The following is a 22,247-nucleotide window of genomic DNA, read 5'->3' as shown; positions in this document are numbered from 1 at the left end:
GGACTTTAAGGTTTGTATTTTGACTGAAACTCTTTCCACACTGACGGCACATGAAAGACTTCTCTCCTGTGTGAATTTTCATGTGGATTTTAAGGGTTCCTTTTTGTCTGAAACTCTTTCCACACTGTTGGCAGATGAAAGATTTCTCTCCTGTGTGAATTTTCATGTGGACTTTAAGGCTTGAATTTTGACTGAAACTCTTTCCACACTGTTGACAGAGGAAACATTTCTCTCCGGTGTGAATTTTCTTGTGGACTTTAAATTCTCCTTGTTCGTTGAAACTGTTTCCACGCTGAAAGCTAGTGGAAAAACTTGTAGTTTTTGCCTTTTGAGCTCTTTTTAGTGTAGAAGTATTTTCTGACTGTAAGGAACAAAATGATTTTTTTTCCAGTTATGAAAACATGAAGATTCTCAAACTGAACTTTCTCTTCAGTTTCATTCAGTTCTTCCCTCTCCTCTTTCAGTGCTGTTGGGCCTAAAGTGGGAAAACAAAGAAATAAAATTTAACCCCAGTTTAATGCCACAAAGCAGGTAACACCAATCATGTAGATTCGTAATGCATGTATGCTAGATCTCATATCATGGTGTCCAAATCTAACAATAGTTTAGGAAACCTAGATAAAGACCAAATGCAGCAAATATAAGAAAGGCTAGGAAAATTGACAAACTCGCCACTCAACCATCAGATGAACAATTCATCACACAATAACTTTTTATTAAGTTTTATTAAGGGGCAATGATGTTAGCCAATCATAAAAATGGGCTGTTACGGCGAGTCCCAACCATGTTCCTGGAGGCCCCTGAGCACTGCATGTTTTTCATGTTTCTCAAATTAAGTAATTAATTAACTAGTTCAGGTGTGTTTGATCTGGGTTAGAGCTTATCTTTGAAACCCCTGCACTAAGACTTAAAATGGAGGACAAAATGGTCAGACAAAGGAGAGATGCAAAATATGCAGTGTTGGGGTCTCAAAGAACGTGGTTGGGAACCACTGGTCTGTTACACTGACCTTTTAAATGGAAAATGCCCAAAAACATACTGTAAAAAAAAAAAAAAACTAAAAAAAAAAAAAAACATCACATCAGAACATATCCTTTAAAAGAGAACAGGCAATATTTTTACACCAATTGAAAGTGAGATGTGAAGTATGGTGAATTTGTGCTCTGCATTAAATCCATCCAAGTGAGGGCACACACACACACACACACACACACACACACACACACACACACACCTGGAGCACTGGGCAACTCATGCAGTTAAACTAACCTGGTTCAAGGCAGGTTAATCTGTCTAATCTGAGTCCTCTAACTCTGACCAACTGAAATGCATTGATATTACTGACTACTGACTCTCTCCCACACAATTATTTAACTTTATTATCAATTTAAACATAAATGTAAAAAGGAAACGCAACTCAAAAAAAAAAAAAAAAAAACCCTTAAACTACAGACAACTGTATTGTTTTGTACTCAAAATTTAATGATATTAATGATAATGATATTAAAACATTACAAATCTTTAAAGGTTGTATCAGCGATTTCTAGCCTGAACATAAAGTGTCAAATTCAGCTGACCTTTCATCACGATCTGCTCGCTGCCTGCCCCATAAATTGTCTGTGAAAACAACGTGTCTCTGGTCAGCCTAGGGTCCGAGATATGCAATAAAAACAATCGGCACTACCAACCTTCCCACAGATAAACAAACAGTGTTCCAACCAATCAGCGTCAGGGGTTTGGTGTTGTGGACATTCGCTCCGCCTCCCTCACATCCCAGCACCAGTAGGAAAGTCCACAACACCAAACCCCTGACGCTGATTGGTTGGAACAATGTTTGTTTATCTGTGGAAAGGTTGGTAGCGTCGATTGTTTTTTTGCCATATCTCGGACCCTAGGCTGACCAGAGAGACGCGTTTTTTTCACAGACAATTTATGGGGCAGGCTGCGAGCGGATCATGAAGAAAGGTCAGCTGAAATTGACACTTTATGTTTTAGGCTAGAAACCGCTGATACAACCTTTAAGGCACTAAATTAAAAATCAAATCAGCTTACAATTTAACTGGAAACACATTTACTCATTTGAGCTAGTAATTAAAACTCTATTAGTCAGCTTACATTTTATTTTCATTTACTGCTATTATGAAAACACACATTTTATGTCCAAAAACAAATATTTTAGCAAAATGTCTACTTTTCCCAGAATTATTGAGCTACTACTATATTGTGCTCAGTCTGTTTAGCGTGCAGCAGCACTCGTTTACTTGTGTAAACCTTGTCCACTCCTTACAGTAAATTTGATATGTTTGCATGGCTGTTTTCGAAATCACCCCCTTTACGATCAAATAGGGCACTATTTGAGGAGACAGCCATTTTAAGTGGTGTTCGAAACCATAGTGGACGTTCTCGAGTGCACTCATTCAATCCCACAATGCACCGCAAAAACGAGTGTACAAACGATGTACGCTCAACAGCTAGAGATAACCCACAATGCACTGTGAGACTCGCGCCGACTGAATTCATGCGTCTCTCCAGACGATGGCGCCGCAGCTGAATCATCCATCTGTTCATTTTACAATGCCCTAGTCCATTGTTAAACAGCAAGCAATTTATGGAACCACTTTAACCCAGATTGATTTGTTATTTAATCACAAATCAGGTTTTGGACTTTAATGCCAGCTTCTCTTAGAGTCTTTTTGAAATAGCCCCAAAAGCTTGACATAAATTAAGGTTAGGAGACACTGCCAACTAAACCATAAGGGCAGTCACATGATTGGAGCTCCAGGGAGAAGCTTGCATACAGAAGCATAATACACCTGGTATGGTTGCCTCACGAAGCTCCATGGAGCAGAGGACTTCATTCTCAGAGATAAGAGGTGGACCCAGATGTTTTCTTTGGGAGCGGTGTGCTAATAGGAGACCCTCGAGAGCAGGGGGGTGAAACATCTGTCTGTACAGACCTGCAGAGTTTTGCTTCAACCCTTAATCAAACACACCTGAACAACATCATCAAGATCTGAAGGGTTACTAGAAAGCTACAAGCAGGAGAGTTTTAATTTGGGCTGGAGCTGAAATCTGCAGGACGGTGGCTCTCCAGGAACGGACTTCGTTCTTCCTGCTCTGGAGTGAATGGAGTACTGCCAAGCTCAAAGACAGGAGCAGCCTAACAGGGAGGGAAAAAAGACTAAAGGTGCGTTCACACCGGACGCGAATGAAGCGGCAAGCGCGAGTGATTTACATGTCAAGTCAATGCAAAGACGCGAATAGTCATCCTGCGGCGCGAAACGCGCGAATGGCACGGCGCGCGTTGAGCGTTTCAAGCGATTGCCGCGCCATTCGCGCAAGTTCAAAAATCTGAACTTCGGTCGGAATTCCGCGCCGCGGTAACCAATCAGGAGCTCGCTGTAGTAGTGACGTGATCAGTGAGTGGAGGCTGAATTTTTTAATAAAGATGGAGGAGAAAATCATTGTTGCTGTGTGCGGACACCCGGAGCTATACGACACAACATCATTTTTCTATCGAAACAGGAATAAAAAGGATCTTGCTTGGAAGAAAGTGAGTGAAGAGGTCGGGGAAACTGGTAAGTTATAAAAAAAAATTCTTTATTCATTATGCATATTGAGACTACAAGTTAGCTAAAGCCGGCATATTGCAGTATTTTTTAATTTCCCGCTGACCAGTCCGTGTGTTTATTCAGAGGAAGTATGCAGGAAAAAATGGAAGTGTCTGAGGGACACTTATTTAAAGGAGAAGAGAAAGGAGATGGAGAAGAGGAGTGGGTCAGCAGCAGGGTCAGGAAAAAAGTGGCGGTACTCTGCGGTCCTGTCTTTCCTCGATCCCTTCGTTTCCCCACGGGAAACAAGCGGGAATATGGAAAGGGGGGATGAGGAGCAGGTCGCAGAGGGCGAGACAGAGGCAGCAGCAGGGACGGGAGGTTTGTTGACAAGTGTAGCAAGACAAGAGGGCATAGACTTTTTTGTAATGAAAAGTTTAAAATAATTTATCTTTGATTGGTGCAATGTGCAGTGTTTTTAATGTTGTAATAATATTTACTATTTTCTTGACAGAGATGACTTTGGACTGCAGTGAGCCTGGGTCACCTCTTCCTGAACCTGCTGCCTCTGGCAGCCCTTCCACACCTGCTGCTGTACCCACAGGTGTGTACAGGCAATAATGACCATGTGTACATGCATGTTATATTAACTAATAGCCTCATGCAATTGAAGGATTATGGATGAGTTTAATCCTTGTCTGCATTCTCATTGTACAAAATGTGTTATCATTTCAGTGACACCAAGAAGAAGGGCTCGGCAAAGGCCCAGAGAGGAGCCATCAGAGGTGGAGCAGCAGCTCCTGGAGGCACTCAGGAGCCGTCCTGTTGCTCCACCACCGCCTCCACGCTCCGAGGATGAGCTCTTCCTCTTGAGCCTGGTTCCTTCCCTGCAGAGGTTGCCGCCTCAGACGAAAGAATTCGTCAAATTTCAAATCCATAAATTAATTTATGAAAGCAGCACAGTTGTGCTTAAATTGGAACATTTGGAACCTGCAAACTAGTTTAAAAAAAGGCAGCAATTTCTGCAGGGAACGAAGCAGATGTTCTCTCCTTTCTCCTCTCTTTTATCTAACCCCTCACTCTTCCCCCTTCCAAGCGAGATCTTTCTTTATTCCTGAATGTAAATAATGTTAAATGTTTAGTGTATATAGTTTTATTGTGTAAATATTTTATAAAAATGTATTGTAATGTGATTATTTTTTATAAAGAATTTGTTTATATAATGACCAAAGGTTTTGATGTTTTACTTTGTGCACAACATGATAAATCAAACATAATAAATCAGAAATTATATCTATGGCAAAAATTTGTACATTAATTCTAATTGCAAATCCACTATAGTCAAAGTAGTATAGTCAAAAATTATTTGTGACTGGACCAGTGTTTTGTGTAGACAGATTACATTCGGAGGCTGGCTCCATTTATTGTTTAAAAATGAGAAAATTATAATAATATAAACTTAAACAAAAAAGATTTAAGGGTGAAAAAACAGTAATATTTACAAGTGAGGTTCAAAAAAATTTGAATATTTACAATATATAAGTATGGTATTATTTATTTATTGCCATGTCAGCAACAAATGACTATCTTCAGGGCAAACAATGTGTGATATTGCATATTTACAAGAGTTAAACATAAAAGACATAAAACAGCACAGGATATAATAAACAAAAACAATAATAAACAAAATACTAAAACAATTACTCGGTCGGTTGCCATGGGACTGCTCCTTCCTCAGAAAAGTGAGCCATGAAATTCTCCCTGACTCTGAGAGCCTCTCGCGCAGAATTATTGGCTGCAACCAGACGGAGACATTAGCCGCTTTTCCACTGTCGGGCCAGTGCGAGCCAGTGCTAATGGGGCGTTCACACCAGACACGACTTGCGCGAATAAATCGCGCTATTCGCGCGTAGTTGGACGCTTGAACATTTAAATTTACTCGCTTCATTCGCGCGTAAAAACTCGCGTCATTCGCGCGTGAAATTAACTTCACAACAGACTCGAATTCACGTCATGGGAGGGGCTTCTACCAGGCGGCAATCTCGTTGAGAAAATGGCTGACATGGATTTTGTTGAGAGAGTAGCTGCGCTTTATCTGCTTTGGAAAGCTGAAAAACGACGTAGAGTCGTTCGGCGCCGTGTCTGGGTCCATCGGATCCTTCAGAGTACTTTCAGCGGTACTTCCGACTGAGCCGGTCCCAGTTTGACGACCTGTTGTCCCGTATCGGCGGGAGGATTTCCCTCCAGGACACCAACTACAGGCGCTCTATTCCACCTGCAGAGCGCCTGTCCATCTGTCTTCGGTCAGAAAATCATTTAATATTCTGTGTAATTACAAGTAGTTAATGAGAACCTCCACAGACATATAGTCTTCTCACTGTTCTGAACAGTTTTAATACAGCACTTTTGAAATGGCAATTAATTTTTGTCTACAACAGTCAAAGTGGGGTTTGAATTGTGCAGGTAACGTTAACTGCTGTATTATAATATTGAATAATAGTCTTTTTTTGTCATTTAGCAAGCAAATTAGAGCAAATGCTAAATAAAGGTAAAGTATTAAGGGCATTTATCAAGCTGCTTGTTTAACTGTAAAAAAATAAATAAATAGAGAAATAAAGATGTCACAAATACCAGTAATAAGCATTTATATTGGCTAATATGGAATTGCAATCTGCATTTATAACATTGTTTATTTTATTTTTTATTTTATTTCTCTCTTTTAGATATCTTGCCACTGGAGACTCCTTCCGGACCATCGCCAGCAGCTTCCGTGTTGGTGTCTCCACAGTCTGAAAGGTCGTTCCAGAGGTGGTGGCTGCAATCTGGGACTGCTTAGTGGAGGAGTTCATGCCTGTGCCCTCCACAGATGAATGGAGGTCCATTGCAGATGGTTTCGAGGAGAGGTGGAACTTCCCGCTTTGCTGTGGAGAACTGGACGGCAAGCACGTCCTGATAAAGGCACCCCCCAACACCGGATCCCAGTTCCACAACTACAAGGGAACTTTTTCCTTGGTTCTCCTTGCAGTTGTGGATGCAAGGTATTGCTTTCGGGTGATTGATGTCGGTGGATATGGGCGGACGAGCGATGGTGGGACCCTGGCCAACTCAGCCTTTGGCCAGGCACTCCGTGGTGGTGCCCTCCATCTGCCACCTGACCGTCCTCTCCCGGGAGCTGACCACAGAGGACCCCAGCCCTATGTCTTTGTGGCAGATGAGGCCTTTCCCCTCAGGAAAAACCTCATGAGGCCATTCCCTGGGCGCTCCCTTCCCCGAGATAGACGGGTCTTTAATTACCGTCTCTCCAGAGCCCGGCTGGTGGTGGAGAACGCCTTCGGGATCCTGTCCTCACAGTGGAGGATGTATCATCGCCTCATAGAAGTTCAGCCTGATGTTGTGGAGAAGTGTGTGAAGGCGACATGTGTCCTCCACAACTTTATGAGGAGATCTGCAGAGACACCTGCTGTGAGGGGGGCGGTGCAAAGTGCAGAGGACTCGCTGCAGAGTCTCGGTCGAGTTGCAGCCAATAATTCTGCAAGAGAGGCCATCCGCTTCATGGCTCACTTTTCAGCCGAGGGAGCAGTCCCATGGCAACCGACTGAATAGTTTTTATTATATCCTGTTCTGTTTATGTCCTTTTATGTTTAGCTTTTGTAAATATTCCCATATCACATTTTTCAACCTCTCTTGTAAATATTGCTATATTTTTTCACCCTTAACTCTTGTAAATATTTCATATTCAAGATTGTTATAGTGTTCTTGTTTTCAAATGATAAATGGAACCAGCCTCCAAAAGGAATCCCTGTCTGTTTGCTGCATTCTCATTACACTACCACAACACAGGTCCAATCACAGATAATTATTTTTTACTATACTATTGTGAGTGTATTTGCAATAGAATATAATTAGAATGAATGTACAAATGTTTGACATACGCATTTTAGTCTTACCATAGAAATAATATTTTTATGTAACAAATATAAATTAGGATTTACTATGTTTTGTACAAAGTAACATACCAAACTTTTGGTCATTGTATAGAACATTTATTCATACCAAATAAATCTAATAAAATAATATATATATATAAAAAGAACATTTACAACTATTTACATGCAGGAATAAAAAGAATCTTGCTTGGATGAGGGAAGAGTGAGGGCCAAAGTACAGTAGAAGGAAAGTAGAAAGGAGAGAAAGTGTGGTTCATTCCCTGCAGAGATTGCTGCCTCTTTTTTTTAAACTACTCAGTAGGCTCCAATTGTTCCAAATTAAGCACAAGTGTGCTGCTTTCGTAAATTAATTTATGAATTTGAAATTTCACTAATTCTTTCGTCTGAGGCGGCAACCTCTGCAGGGAAGGGACCAGACTCAAGAGGAAGAGCTCATCCTCTGAGCGTGGAAGCGGCGCTGGAGCAACGGGACGAGTCCGGAGTGCTTCCAGGAGCTGCAGCTCTACCTCCGATGGCTGCTCCCTAGGCCTTTTAGCTCTTCTTCTTGGTGCTGCTGTATCAAATGATAACACATTTATACAATAAGAAGGCAGAAAATAATTAAACTCATTCACAAACCATCAGTGTTGTGTGAGGCTATGAGTGCGTACTGTAAATATAATATGTATGTAAACATGATCATTATTGCCTGTACACACCTGTGGGTACAGCAGCAGATGTTGAAGGGACAGCAGGGGAAGCAGAAACAGCAGCAGGTTCTGGCAGAGGGGAATCAGGCTCACTGCCATCAATAGAACCAGTCGGCTCTGTTGTGACGATATAAAATATTAATTCAACATTACACACATTACATCAGTCAGAGAGAAATTAATTTAGATTTTTTTATCATAAAAAAACATTTATTTCCTGTTGTGTTGCTTTACTTGTCAACACACCTGTCTCTGACTGCCCTGCTGCTGCTTCTGTCTCGCCCTGGTCCCTGTACCCTGCGGCCCGATTTTCCTCATCCCCTCTCTCCATATTCCCGCTTGTCTCACGTGGGGAGACAAAGGGGTCGAGGAAAGACAGAACCGCAGAGTACTTCCACTTTTTCCCTGACCCTGCTGCTGACCCACTCCTCTTGTCAGTCTCCTTTCTCCTCTCCTTTAAATATGTGTCCCTCAGACCCTTCCACTTCTTTCTGCACACTTCCTCTGAATAAACACATCAACTCGTCAGCGGGAAAGGCAAATAACCTTTATTTGCCGGCTTTAGCTAACGTTAGCTTGTAGTCTCAATAACTCTATATAGCTTAAATTGAATAAAGATCGATTTTTACAACTTACCAGATTCTCCGACTTCCTCACTCACTTTCTTCCAAGCAAGATCCTTTTTATTCCTGTTTCTGTAATGGTACGAAGATGTATCGTACAGCTCTGGGTACCCACAAACAGCCACGATGATCTTGTCCTCCATTGTTGTTTCGAATTTCTGCCGCCACAGGCTACGTTGTAATCACGTCACTACTAGTGCAAGCTCCTGATTGGTTAACGCGGCGCGAATTTTCGCCAAAGTTCAGATTTTTGAACTTGCGCGATTCACGCGAATGGTGCGGCAAACGCTTGAAACGCTCAACTCGCGCCGCGTAATTCGCGCGAATCGCGTCATTCGCACCGCCTCTTTTGCGCGTTTCGCGCCGCAGGATGGCTATTCGCGTCTTTGCATTGACTTAACATGTAAATCACTCGCGCTTGCCGCTTCATTCGCGTCCGGTGTGAACGCACCATAAGAATCGTTGAAGCTCTTTGATAGTGGTGGGTTCTGGCCAGGATACAACTGCAGATACCTTCCTCTCGTCCATACGGACCCCCTTCTGGTCGATGACGTATCCAAGGAAGTGTACTGCTGGTAGGTGAAATGAACATTTTTCCGCCTTGAGATACAGGTGATGATCCCGTAATCTTTGAAGGACCTCCGCAACGTGGAGGCGATGTTCGGCCTCACTCCGGGAGTAAATCAGGATATCGTCTATGTAGACAACGACAAAGTGGTGCAGAAACTCCCGGAGTACCTCGTGAATGAAGTTCTGAAATACGGAGGGGGCGTTGACCAAACCATAGGGCATGACCAAATACTCGTAGTGGCCAGTAGGGGTCACGAAGGCAGTCTTCCACTCGTCCCCCTCACGTATCCTCACGAGGTTGTACGCGCTGCGGAGGTCCAACTTCGTAAACACCCTGGCAGTGCGTAGTTGTTCGAGGGCCGCAGGGACGAGAGGAAGGGGATACCGGAACTTGATGGTGCCTTGATTGAGTATGCGGTAATGGATGCATGGCCGCAGCCCTCCATCCTTCTTTGCCACGAAGAAAAAACTGGATGCTGCGGGTGATGTTGATGGTCGGATGTAACCCTGATCGAGAGCCTCCTGTATGTACTCCTCCATTGCCTTGGTCTCCGGAAGCGACAGCGGGTAGATCTTACCTCTGGGCATTGGAGCATCCGGAACTAGGTCAATGGCACAGTCCCATGGCCGATGTGGAGGTAGCTGGGAAGCTCTCTTGGGGCAGAAGACGTCTTGAAACGACGAGTAAATGGCAGGAATCTGGACTGACTGCTTCTCAACAGGACTTTCGACGGAGGTGACGTTGACAGGTAGTATCTTGTGTCTAGGACGTGGAAGATCTGGGAAACATTGGTTGGTACATTCTTTTCCCCATTTTATCACCTCTCCTGTGCCCCAAGAGAGGATGGGATCATGCTTCACCAGCCACGGGCGCCCCAAGATGATGTCCATAGTAGCTCCCTCCAGAACCAGAAACTGAATCTCCTCACGGTGCAAAACTCCAATCTGTAGGATGATGGGTTCACTTTTCCGGTGAATACGGGTCCGTGAGCTGATCCGGTTAGTTATCGGTTGAATCTGGTAGATGGTGGTTGAGGCTTGGGTGCGTAGCTGGAGCTGGCGACAGAGGGTGTTAGAGATGAAGTTTCCCGCTGACCCGGAGTCGATGAGGGCTGCGACTGTAACACAGGAAGTGTGGGTGGTTAACTGAACATTGGTAGTCAGAGGATGCATGTTATCCAATTCAGAACGTATTACACTCACCAAAGATCGTATAGGACGCAGAGGACAGTTGAGTCGCACGTGTCCCGCAGCCCCACAGTACATGCAAAGACCCCGGGTCAGCCTTCTCTGTCGCTCAGCTGCAGAGATTTTTCCTGATTCCAGGATCATTGGTTCTGGTTCTGGAGGGCTGGCGGATGTAACTGGTCGGAGGAGTGCAGTAGTGGCGGACTGGTCTTGGTAGGATTTTAGACGATCTGAACAACGAAGTGACTGCTGAATGAACTTCTCCAATCCCATGGAATCGTCCAAAGCAGCTAACTGCATCCGGAGATTGGGTTCTAGGCCGAGCCGGTACGTGGTCAGTAACGATCGCTCATTCCATCCGCTGGCAGCGGCCAAAGTGCGGAAACGCAGGGAGTAATCTTGTGTCGTCATACTTCCCTGCTTTAGATGATACAATTGCTCTCCTGCGGATACTTCTGCATCAGAACGTCCGAAAACCTCTTTAAAATGAGCGACGAAAGCCTGGATCGAATGGGTTGCCGGCCCGGCCTGTTGATACAACGTGTCCGCCCATTTGAGAGCTGGTCCGGTAAGCAGAGACGTGATGAAGGCTATTTTTGAAGAATCTGTGGGATAGAGAGCAGGTTGCATTGTGAATATCAATGAACATTGTAACAGGAATCCGCTGCACTCCTCCGCCCCGCCAGAGTAGGGCGCTGGTCGGGCCATGGGACTGGAAGGGACGTTCACGGGAGCCGAAGAAGTGCTGGGTGCCGGTGGTGCGGTGGGATGAGCTGAAGTTGGAGTGGTGGCATGACTAGCCAACAAAACCTTCCTGAGCGAATCCACCAGCTCTTGAAACGGGTCCCGATTGCTCATGCTGATACTGTGTTGGTCCGGGCTAACTGTTACGGAAGCAGACCAAACAAGAGAGGTAAGTGATCAATATAATAATGTTTATTATCAGCAGAGCGTTGTGGATAAGATGACGTGCAGAACCGGGTAAGTATCAACAGTCCAAGTATGATATTCGTTGACTAGAGATGAATACTGAATACAGATCCTTTTCCTTTCCAGGAACGACGGGAGGAGGACTCCGACCCACACACACACACACACACACCGTTGGTGATAGACGAACAGGCTTATGGCTGACCACAGCTGACTGGAACAGAGAACAGACTTCGTACTGGAATAGATGAGACAACAGGTAAGTTTCAACAGGTAAATAGCGAGGTAAGTATGTCTTTGAGGTTTGTGAACTCGACAGAGAAACACAATGAGTCCGCTTCGTGAAAACGAGCCCGGACACTGAGTGAGGTGTGTGGTGTGCTTATATGTGGTGCTGGTGATTGGTTTCAGGTGCGTCTGATTAGTAATCAGGTGACTGTGATCGTTGAGTGAGTGAGGGAGTAGAACCTGGCCAATCCGTGACAGTAATACTTGATGTCTGCGTTAGTTTGATTGGTGTTTTTTACTGTCCAGTGAGGAGGGCGGGTCTTTTAAGCAGAGTCTGCCAAGTCTAACCGTGTCTACCGCAACAACTACAGTCTGTCTACACTGGATGCGACAAAGCGTCCGTTGCAAAATCATTTAAACTTTGTGTGAGCACGTCATAAATAGAACACGACCACAGATTACTGTCGGGGATTTGCAGTGTCGCGCCGCGCCTCCCCGCATCCAGTGTTGACAACATAATAGGTTCTATTGTATTTTGTCGCGTCGCGTCCGGTGTAGACGCGGTGTAAAAATGGCAGATGCTTCTCCAGGTAGCCCCCCGCGTCTTAAAGTTTTCAGAGCTTAAACGCAAGAAAGAATCCTTTGCCGTTTTGTGCACAAAACCTAAAACAAACCACTCAGAGACCTTAACAACAGATTCAAGTCTCAACCTTAAAAGTCAATAGTGATATCCAGCAACATGAGCAACAAATGTGATGTCAGCATGTTTAGTTGCGATATTACTACTAGTAATGTTAATAATAGTTAATTATTACTAACCCCCCCACAACTTGAGTCCCGTATTTTATTTTATTAAAAGTGGTAACCCTATCAACGATCCATCATGCAGTGACAAAATGCTACCCCAGATAGTCATGCAGTGTGAAAAGATCTGTGACGCGACTACTTTGAAAATCGTGCAGTCTAAACTCGGCATAAGTTGCAATCAGATAGGTAATAAAATATGGAGGAGTGGAGTAATAACTGGGGTCCCAGTAAGTGTGAACACAGGAATGTGGGAGGAAATGTAATAGAAGCCAAATGCTTACAGGTGACTAGAGAGCATTGTGTTCTCACCTGAGCTCTTTCTCATTTGATTTAATAATGAACCTAAAGCTGATTATTTAAGCTGGTGTTGTGGATTTTCAAGATGTTAATTAGAAAGTATGGTTATTGCACAGGTGTGCCTTAGGCTGGCCACAATAAAAGGGCACTTTAAAATGTGCAGTTTTATCATACAGCGCAATGTCACAGATGTTGCAAGTTTTGAGGGAGTGTGCAATTGGCATGCTGACTGCAGGAATGTCCACCAGAGCTGTTGCCCATGAATTGAATGTTCATTTCTCTGCCATAAGCCATCTCCAAAGGTGTTTCAGAGAATTTGGCAGTACATCCAGCCGGCCTCACAACCGCAAATCATGTGAAACCACACCAGCCCAGGACCTCCACATTCAGCATCTTCACCTCCAAGATTGACTGAGACCAGCTACTTGCAAAAATCGGTTTGCATTACCAAAGGATTTCTGCTCAAACTGTCAAAAACTGTCTCAGGGAAGCTCTATCTCAATGCTCGCCGTCCTCATCAGGGTCTCGACCTGACTGAAGTTCATCGTCGTAACCGACTTCTGTCAGTAAATGCTCACATTCGTCTGGCACTTTGGAGAGGTGCTCTCTTCATGGATGGGTCACATGCATTCTGATTATTTGCAGGTGGATGAGATAACTCAATACTGACGTGTGTGTGTGTGTGTGTGTGTGTGTGTGTGTTGGTTTTTGTGATTTACGAGGACATTTCATATGAATACACGCCACACTACGAGGTCATTTTAGATTATTAGGACAGTGCCAGTGTCCTCATAATTCAGACAACGTAGGAGTGTTTCTACATGTGGGAGGAGCTCAAATTCTAATTTTCTCAGAAAGTCCTTATAGTTCACAATCATCGGACTTTGTGTTAAGAGTGTGTATCAGAACTGATTGGCTGAAAGGTGAGAAGTCCTCATAAATTCGGGTTTTGTCTAACCACTGTGTTTTAGCCTATTCACACAAAGGACAATAACGATAAAGATATGTTTGTAAAATCGTTCTAAATATAAAGGCATAACAAAGTCCACACCACAACTATAAAAATAAAAACACAGAGAAGCAATCACTGGAATCATTTTCCTACCCTCCCCCATCTCCGACCGAGTCACTTCCGGCTGAGATAATGAGCACGTCACTCTGAAGACACTTAAGGTAAGATTGATGATACAACTCAATAAACAATAAAACATTATATTATATTATATTAGTTAACGTTATAAAGCAGTTAAACAGGCTAGCTTTGGTCACGTTTGTAAGCATTTATCTAGCGAATTATAAAGAATATAAGGATGTATACGGAATTAACAATTAACGTAACGTTACTAGTCTGACAAATAAACAAGCAAGAACTAAACCGCTTGTATTATGTATGTTTTGGGTTTAAAGGTTACTGGCTAATGGTTAAATAACTCATGATGCCAGATTGAGATCATATTTATTTAGCTTTCTGGGCAGTTCAGTGTTGTGATAATGGGGTTAATGTACGAAAGGCCACAAGGACAAATATTGTAGTAGTTGATGTAGTAAATTGGAGTTCACTGCAGTATATTATAGTGATTACTACACTTTGTTAATTCACTTCAGTATCCTGTAATATTAGTGAATTGATAAACCATAGTATTCTTTAATTTTTACTATGGTAAGTTTAAAAAAAACACTTTTATCTAGGATTATTACTCTAGTTTACTATAGTACAGAAGTCTACTACTGTATTTTTCATATGGGAATGGTGAACTTGATGCTTTTCAGGGCACACAGCTGTTTAGTTGTAAACTATATTGTGTGTCTGATCAGATCCCAAATCAGGTCCTTTTAATTGCTTACAGTTCTTTGTGAAGGTTATTCCTGTAATTGTACAGTAATGGTAATCAGTGTTGTCAGACCTGCTGTTAGTTTTAGCCTTGCTGTAGGTGTCTGTAGAGGTTTCATATACTGTATATAAAAGTCTGATAGCCATAATCATAATGTTTCTCTTTAGTGACAGTCACAGTGTAGTTGAGAAGGAGAAAAGCAGCATGTTTCAAATTCAGATTATGTTAAAAATACTAAACACATTTGTAAGGTCTAAGATGTTTTTCTTCAAGTAGTACAGAATGATCCCTATTGTTTATATTTAAGCCCTCTACAGCAAATAAAAGTATAAACTCATAGTTGATTAGGTCAGTGATGTCTAAAAAAAAAAAAACATTTAATAATTATTATTCATAAAGTGACAGCATACATCATCTGGCTTTAGCAGGAAATGGCAGCAACAAGGTCCCGGAGGGCCAAACTAAAACCAAAGGATGAAGCTGCATATTTTTCATCCTTGCTCAAAGATAAGGATGGATTTGAAATAAAATACATAAATCCATTTAAAGGTGAGTAACACAATTGTCTATGTTTTAAGTATTGTTTTAACTTTTACCCTGACTGATCTGCTCTTGGTTAGGTTGAGGAGTGTGTGGGGCGGATCTACCGGGGTGGCACGAGGTGACCCCATTTGCCACCCCAGCACTAGTGTCCTAGTTTTCTAAAAATAAAAGAGTTTCCTCGGCCGATTTGCAGCAGCAACTCTGTATTTTGACATAAAAATAGCGTATAGTGTGACGAGCGTCCCAGTCATCTATTAGCGTCGCCCTGGAAACCAAGGACGGACACCTGGAAGAGCTAGTCTGAAGCCACATATATATATCTATGTGAAGCCAAGCGATCAAGTGAAAACATGCCAGGAGGTTGTCGCATCAGTCCGCGATGGCTTGAAAATGACAGCTTTAAGTACTACATTAAATTTCATCCTCAAGTTCTTAAATACATCTTGGTGTTGATATGGTCAAGTGGTTTGGCACTGCAGGACGATCAGCTGTCCTTGGGTGTCTTACATTACAGATGATGGCTCTCCTAAGGACAAAATTTGAAAAACAATTATTTAATATAATACACAATATTTAAATAATAATGCTATTATTGCGAATTACATCAGTATTTGTTGGAATTAACATCACCAAAGCTTATGTGATGGAAAAATGTTTACTCTTAACGTTACCTTTTGTAAACTACTGCAGATAACTGTTACACAATACGACGTTATACATACTTTCATGTTACTCACTTCATACTCACTTCACCTACTCATAGACAGTTACAAGACTGCTCTGAAACTTTTACACATTACAAGCTCTGTTGCACTACATTGTTTACATGGTTTGCACTCTCTACCATGTGCCCTTACTTGTATATTGAGTTTTTCATTTTATATATTATGTTTATTTGTATTTATTCTTTGTATGTAATGTTACTGTTTGTATTTAATGTTACTTGTATGCACCATGGGTCTGAGAGTAACGCAATTTCAATTCTCTGTATGTCCTATACATGTGGTAGAATTGACAATAAAGTTGACTTTGACTTTGACTCTCTTTCTCTCTCTCTCTGTGTGTGTGTGTGTGCATATATATACTTTAGTTGCAGGTGATTTACAATTTGATGTGACGTCATAGATCGGCGCCGCGCTCCTGCGTCTGTTTGAGCTGAAGAAAGGTTTGTAGTTTTATTCATTTTAAGTGTTTAAATTGCTATAACGCTGTTAGTCAACTTTATAGTTTTTACAAACATTGTAAAGGCAGTTGATCATTATGTTACACGAGTAACAGAAGAGGTGCGTGTCATTTCGGTCCGTATTTAGTGAATCAGATGATAAACACGGATTTATTCAGTGATGGAGAAACGGATCTTTTCAAAACTCCAGTTCAAATGAATCACTTCACAAATGGTTCACTTTTTAATCACCGCTCACTGACGACATCTGCTGCTCAAAACACTGGAAATACAACGTGAACAACAAACAAAAACGTGTGTAATGAACTTTTACAAACAACAGAAATGTTATGTTTCTAAATGTAATATATTAAATGGACTATAATCATTAAATAATTAATATTAATTAAAACTAGCCGGTAACTGTGTGTAATTTCTTTAATTTTATTTTCTGTGTTTAGTTATTATTTATTGGTAAAATTTCAGTGTTGAGCAATAATCAGGCCATTAACTCTCAGTTTGCAACCGAAATAGCAATCTGAATGAGATGCACCCAGAGATTTAGTTTGCATTGATTTTCTTTCTATTAATTGTTTCGCATCTTAAATAGGACGAAGTGTTCAAACACCCAAAAACTGGAGGAGCAACTGAGATCCACTTGACACACTATTATAAAGATGGCATTTATTAAAGAGGAGAGTGAAGACATGAAGATCGAAGAGACATTCATAGTCAAACTTGAAGATACAGAGGAACAAACAAAGATGGAGTTTATTAAAGAGGAGAGTGAAGACATGAAGATTGAAGAGACATTCAGAGTCAAACATGAAGATACTGAGGAACAAACAGGTTGGTTTTCATTCTCAAAGCTGAAATGAATATTTATGAATAATGTCACACAAGTGTAGAAATGTAGAGATCACATGACAAATACTAACACTGCCTTCAAGTGCAGCAGAGAATATCCTGCTTTCACACTGGCCATTTGTTATTATGAGATCATCCATTTAAGCTGAAACAATAATATGGAATTAGTAACATTAAACCTAATATCTGTTTCTAATATTAAACCATTGATTTCTAGCACTTAGGCTAGTTATGCACAGGGTTCCTGCAGATTTGAACAAGTGAAATTTAAGACTTTTTAAGACCTTTTTAATACCACCTTATATGAAATTTATGACCTAAACCTGTAACGGAAATAGATATTATATTACATGCATACATGTAATATTTAATGTGTTTAATGTAAAAAGTAAACAAAATTTCATGGCTGTCATAAATTTAATACTATGATATACAGTGAACTTTTCATATCAGCAGATACTATTCCACACAAACTATCCCCATAAAAGTACCACTAGAAATATCTGATGTAAAAAACTTTTACTTTCGAAATGTATGCATTACCTTTGAAATTTATTTTATGAATGAATTTATCAATAAATTCTAAATTGCTGTTAGCAGTGAGATGACATAATTTACACTGCAAAATTAAAAGTGAGATTAATGTTTTAAATACATTTATTGATTTATAAATATATACATTATAAATGTTGGGTGTGGAGGCATACTTTTAAACACACTAAACTACCAGCAGGTGGCGGTAAGTCACTTCATGAGCGAGTTATTTCAACTTATTCGACCAAACGCTGAATCATTGCAAAACGTTACTAGGAGAATGCTTCTGCTGCGATCCTTGTTTGGAACTATTTTCGTTGGTGAAACAGAACAAAACAGTGAAAATATTTTGTCTAATATGTAAGTAACTTGACTAACTACTTGTTTATTGAGCTAAAATTAATGTAACATTTGTAATTGTGAGAATTTTCAGCAAAAAGCTCACTTGGTATATTACTGAACTATATCATATTATAAATAAACTATACATTTAAAATTTTTACCTCAGTGTGTTTCTTTAGAGTGCTGTTACGCTCATTTGTTAATGTATTAAAATAGGAATCTTTCTTGCCTTTTGATGCTTCGCTGGTTGTTTTTGTCACTTCAGTTTTAATCAGGTGGTTTGTTCGGTCGGGCAAGTAAAAAAAAAAAAAACATTTTAAAAGTATCTCGAAGGCTGGCGGTCAGCTAGCTCGACCTATATTTATTATCATTATTGAGAACATTATATACAGAAAAAGGTAGTTTGACCTGTATTCTGCTAATGCGATTCTGTCTGAAGACCCAGTAACTTCCACAGAGGGAGAAAAAAAATCTACAGATGTTAGCAACTGGCCTTAGCCAAGCCCTATATTCAGTTTTTTCAAGACAAGTAACGTTATCGCTAAACTTGCACTTCCCCAAAGCTAAAAAGTTAAATCCATTTTACTTCTGTGGTACAATCCGAGAGAGACTCGCGCCAATAACAGAAAGCTGATTGGCTATTGCATGTTGGTCTCATTTGTAGTTTAAATACAGCAAATTATATTTGGAATATTGAAATAAAGAACTACAACACCACGGAAACAACAAAAAGAGAATTTAAATGAGCATTAGAGGTAGCGTTACATGGACATCGGAAAAATAAGACCTGTGTAAAATTATTTAAGACCTAGAACAGCGAATTTAAGACTTTTTAAGGCCTAAAACTTTGATTTTTAAATTTAAGACTTTTTAAGACCCCGCGGGAACCCTGTATGCAAAAGTATCTAAGAGAATTTACTTATTTTGCACAACGCAAATCTTGAAATGAGAGTGATTACATTTGGCTACTGCATGCTGTCTACATTTGTTCATTCTAAGCTATTTGATAAGCAAATAAAACAGCCAGTGGACACTAAATCTACATCTAAATGAATCCGCATACAATTGAAATTAAAATTTTGTCTATCCACACTAGCATTCTCAAACATTTTCCAAAAGTTTCTCATCCACACTGAACAACACTAAAACAAAGCAAATACTTCTCACAAGAAAACTTCCACTTTTAGTATAAAACAGGTCAATGGGTGTAAACGTTCAAATGACTTCATTTTACCTCATTTGCTGACTACATCCGCACCATCAGTGCATTCCTATTAGTCTGACGGTCAGGTTTCCTCGGAACAGGTTAGTTTTATCTTTTGATTTTTTATTGTGCAAGTTCTTGAAAATCAAAGTGTACATAGCATATGCGAAACACAGCCTGTTTTTTTTTTTTTTCTAAAATGAAGGTATGGTCTCAGCAAAAGAAAGTATAGGATTCCACATTTTATAAAATAAATTATCTCTAACGGAGTGTTTAATTTTTTCCAGATGTAGAAAAGACATTAAAGCCCGGTTTCACAGACAGGGCTTAGAGTAAGCCAGGATTAGGCCATAGTTCAATTGGGACAATTAATTAATTTTTATAAACATGTTTAGAAAAAAGCATTACTGGTGTGCATCTTGAGACAAAACACTGATATTTTAAAATCAATCAGTGCAATTTTATTTCAGTTGAAACAGTTCAGACTTACATTTTAGTCTAGGACTAGACTTAAGCCTTGTCTGTGAAACCGGGGGTACATCTTTTAACCAAGAAAAATTAGCAGGAGGGCATGGGGATTTCCAATATAGCAGCATTCGTCTTCTGGCTACTAGTGAGGCAAAAGCAATAATATTGGCATGACACTTATTATATAAACCATCAACAGGAGTTACTCCAAAAAGTGCAATTATTGGACAGGGTTTCACTGAGACATTAAGAACTTTTGATAATGTGTCAAAGAAGTACACCTATCACCTTCTGTTAAAGAAAGTTTTTTTTCAGCTTTGCTTTGGTAAAATGAATTCTGTGAACAACTTTGAACTGAATAAGACTCAAACGAGCACATATACAGGCAGAGTTAATTTTAGCTAAAACATTATTCCATAGCTCCACATCAAGTTCCAGTCCCAACTCCCTCTCCCAGGTTCCCTTAAGTGCAAAAAATATCTTCAATTAAAGTTTTCTTTGGCTGATGGGCAAATGTAGCAAAATATGCTTTAGCAAAATTGCGTAATTGAAAATAACGGAATAAATTGGATTTGGAAATATTGAATATACTCAACAAATCATTGAATGACACAAATGTGTGATCCAAAAATAAATCATCGAACAGTACTAAACCCTTCTCCCTGAGTTGTATAAATGTTGAGTCCAAAGTAGAAGGCACAAAAAGATGATTGCCACAGATAGGTGCACAAGTGGACAGTGTTTTTAATCTAAAGTGATGTCGAAACTGCTTCCAGATTTTGAGTGAGGAAAGCACAATTGGATTAGTGGTGTACTAACTAAAAATAGTATCAAATCAAATACTAATGCAGATAAAGAAGATGCTATGCAGGAATTAGCTTCCATCATACAGCAATTAATATCAGAGACTTAATCCATAAATATATTTTCTGGATATTAGCTGCCCAATAGTAAAAAAGAAAATTTGGAAGGGCAAGACCCCCATCCTGTTTGGTTCTTTGAAGAGTTGACTTTGAAACGCGTGGGTGTTTACCAGCCCAAATATATGAGGATATAATGGCATCAAATTTCCTAAAAAAAGATTTGGGGATGAAAATGGATGAAATGGGAACGGTCTGAAACAAAAAAGCATACGTGGAAGAATATTCCTTTAGGTTTATCTTAGGTATTTCTAATTGAGACAGAAAAGTATGAATAGCAGTAGTGTCTGAACAGCTTTCTGATTTGTAAAGATTTAGAACAAAAATAAGCAAACTCTGAGTTTATTTTAACTGGATCTGAAATGAGGTTATTTGAAGAGTCATACACCTGTGAGATTAATTGGGAAGCAAATTGATGTCTAAACTGAGACGCTAAAAGATGGCCAGCTCTCTCTCCATGCTCGTAATAAGTTGCTTTTGTTCATTTTAGTAGAAATTCTGCCTTGTTGTTTGTAATTTCAGCCGTTCTGTCTCCAGAACAGAATTTGGTGACCTGGCATTTAATCTACCTCGAAAATTTTGTCAATTAGTTCTTGCTGTTATAATTTCCTGGTTTTAAACCAATATGGATTAAAAGATATAATCCTTCCAAGTATGAATGCTTTGAATGTTTCCCATAGAAGTGATTGTGATACGGATTCTGATTCGTTGGTTTCTAAGAAAAAAAATCAATGTTCCTAGAGATATAATCGCAAAAATCCTTGTTAGCCAACAGCGAAGCATTGAGTTTCCAGCCTTCAACATGTCTACACAAATTTTGAGGAAAACAGGTCTAAAATATGTGGGGCATGATCTGATATGATTATCGCTGAATAATTTGTGGATTTAACTGAAGGCAAAAGAACTTTATCTATAAAGAAATAATCAATACGGGAATAAACATGATAGACATTTGAAAAGAAAAAAAAGTCTTTTGTAGTTGGATTGAGAAAATGCCAGGAATCCCAACTGATCCATTAAAGAGAAGGTCCTAGAAATTGACGAAGGAGCTGATGCCTTTGGCTGTGAACAGTCTAAATTTGGGTTGATTGTGCAATTGGTGAGTGTCTAAATCTGGGAGGTGGGAATACATTGTAGTCATAAAGGCAGGATTATCAAAATTAGGGGGCATAAACGCTATCTTATATAATGGGTGTCTGGTACAAAAGCCCCCAAAACTATAATACACAATATTTACAAAGGTAATACTAGATTTAACACGTTACACAAAAGTTCCACCCCAAGATGGTGCTGAGAGAAAGCCAAAAAAAAAAAAAAAAAAAATTATATGTATATAAATTACATAATACATACCCAAAAGTGTACGGCATTTATGCACATTAACCAAATAGCATCATTAACGTGCAACACATAATGTATTAAAGATGTATGAGCAAAGTTAATTAAAGCCGTAAAAAAGTACCCAGTATTACAGACTAACCTTACTTTACCTTGAACTCATTTACACAAAAATAGAATGACACTTTAAAGCCAAATTAAAGTTAT

General features: G+C 40.1%; 1 protein-coding gene across 1 annotated transcript in view; it reads right to left on the bottom strand.

The window, feature by feature from the left end:
* LOC141325671 (uncharacterized) overlaps nt 1-205 on the bottom strand; it is a 95,982-nt gene extending 95,777 nt beyond the window's left edge. The window contains exon 1 of the mRNA XM_073834432.1: nt 51-205. Coding sequence (XP_073690533.1) covers nt 51-166 — 116 coding nt within the window. The 5' untranslated portion in view covers nt 167-205. The remainder of the gene's footprint in view (nt 1-50) is intronic.
* Between the last annotated feature and the right edge of the window lie 22,042 nt (nt 206-22,247).

Source organism: Garra rufa, chromosome 2, assembly GCF_049309525.1.
Source record: "Garra rufa chromosome 2, GarRuf1.0, whole genome shotgun sequence".
NCBI lineage: Eukaryota > Metazoa > Chordata > Actinopteri > Cypriniformes > Cyprinidae > Garra > Garra rufa.
This window is presented reverse-complemented; position numbering and strand designations above follow the sequence as displayed.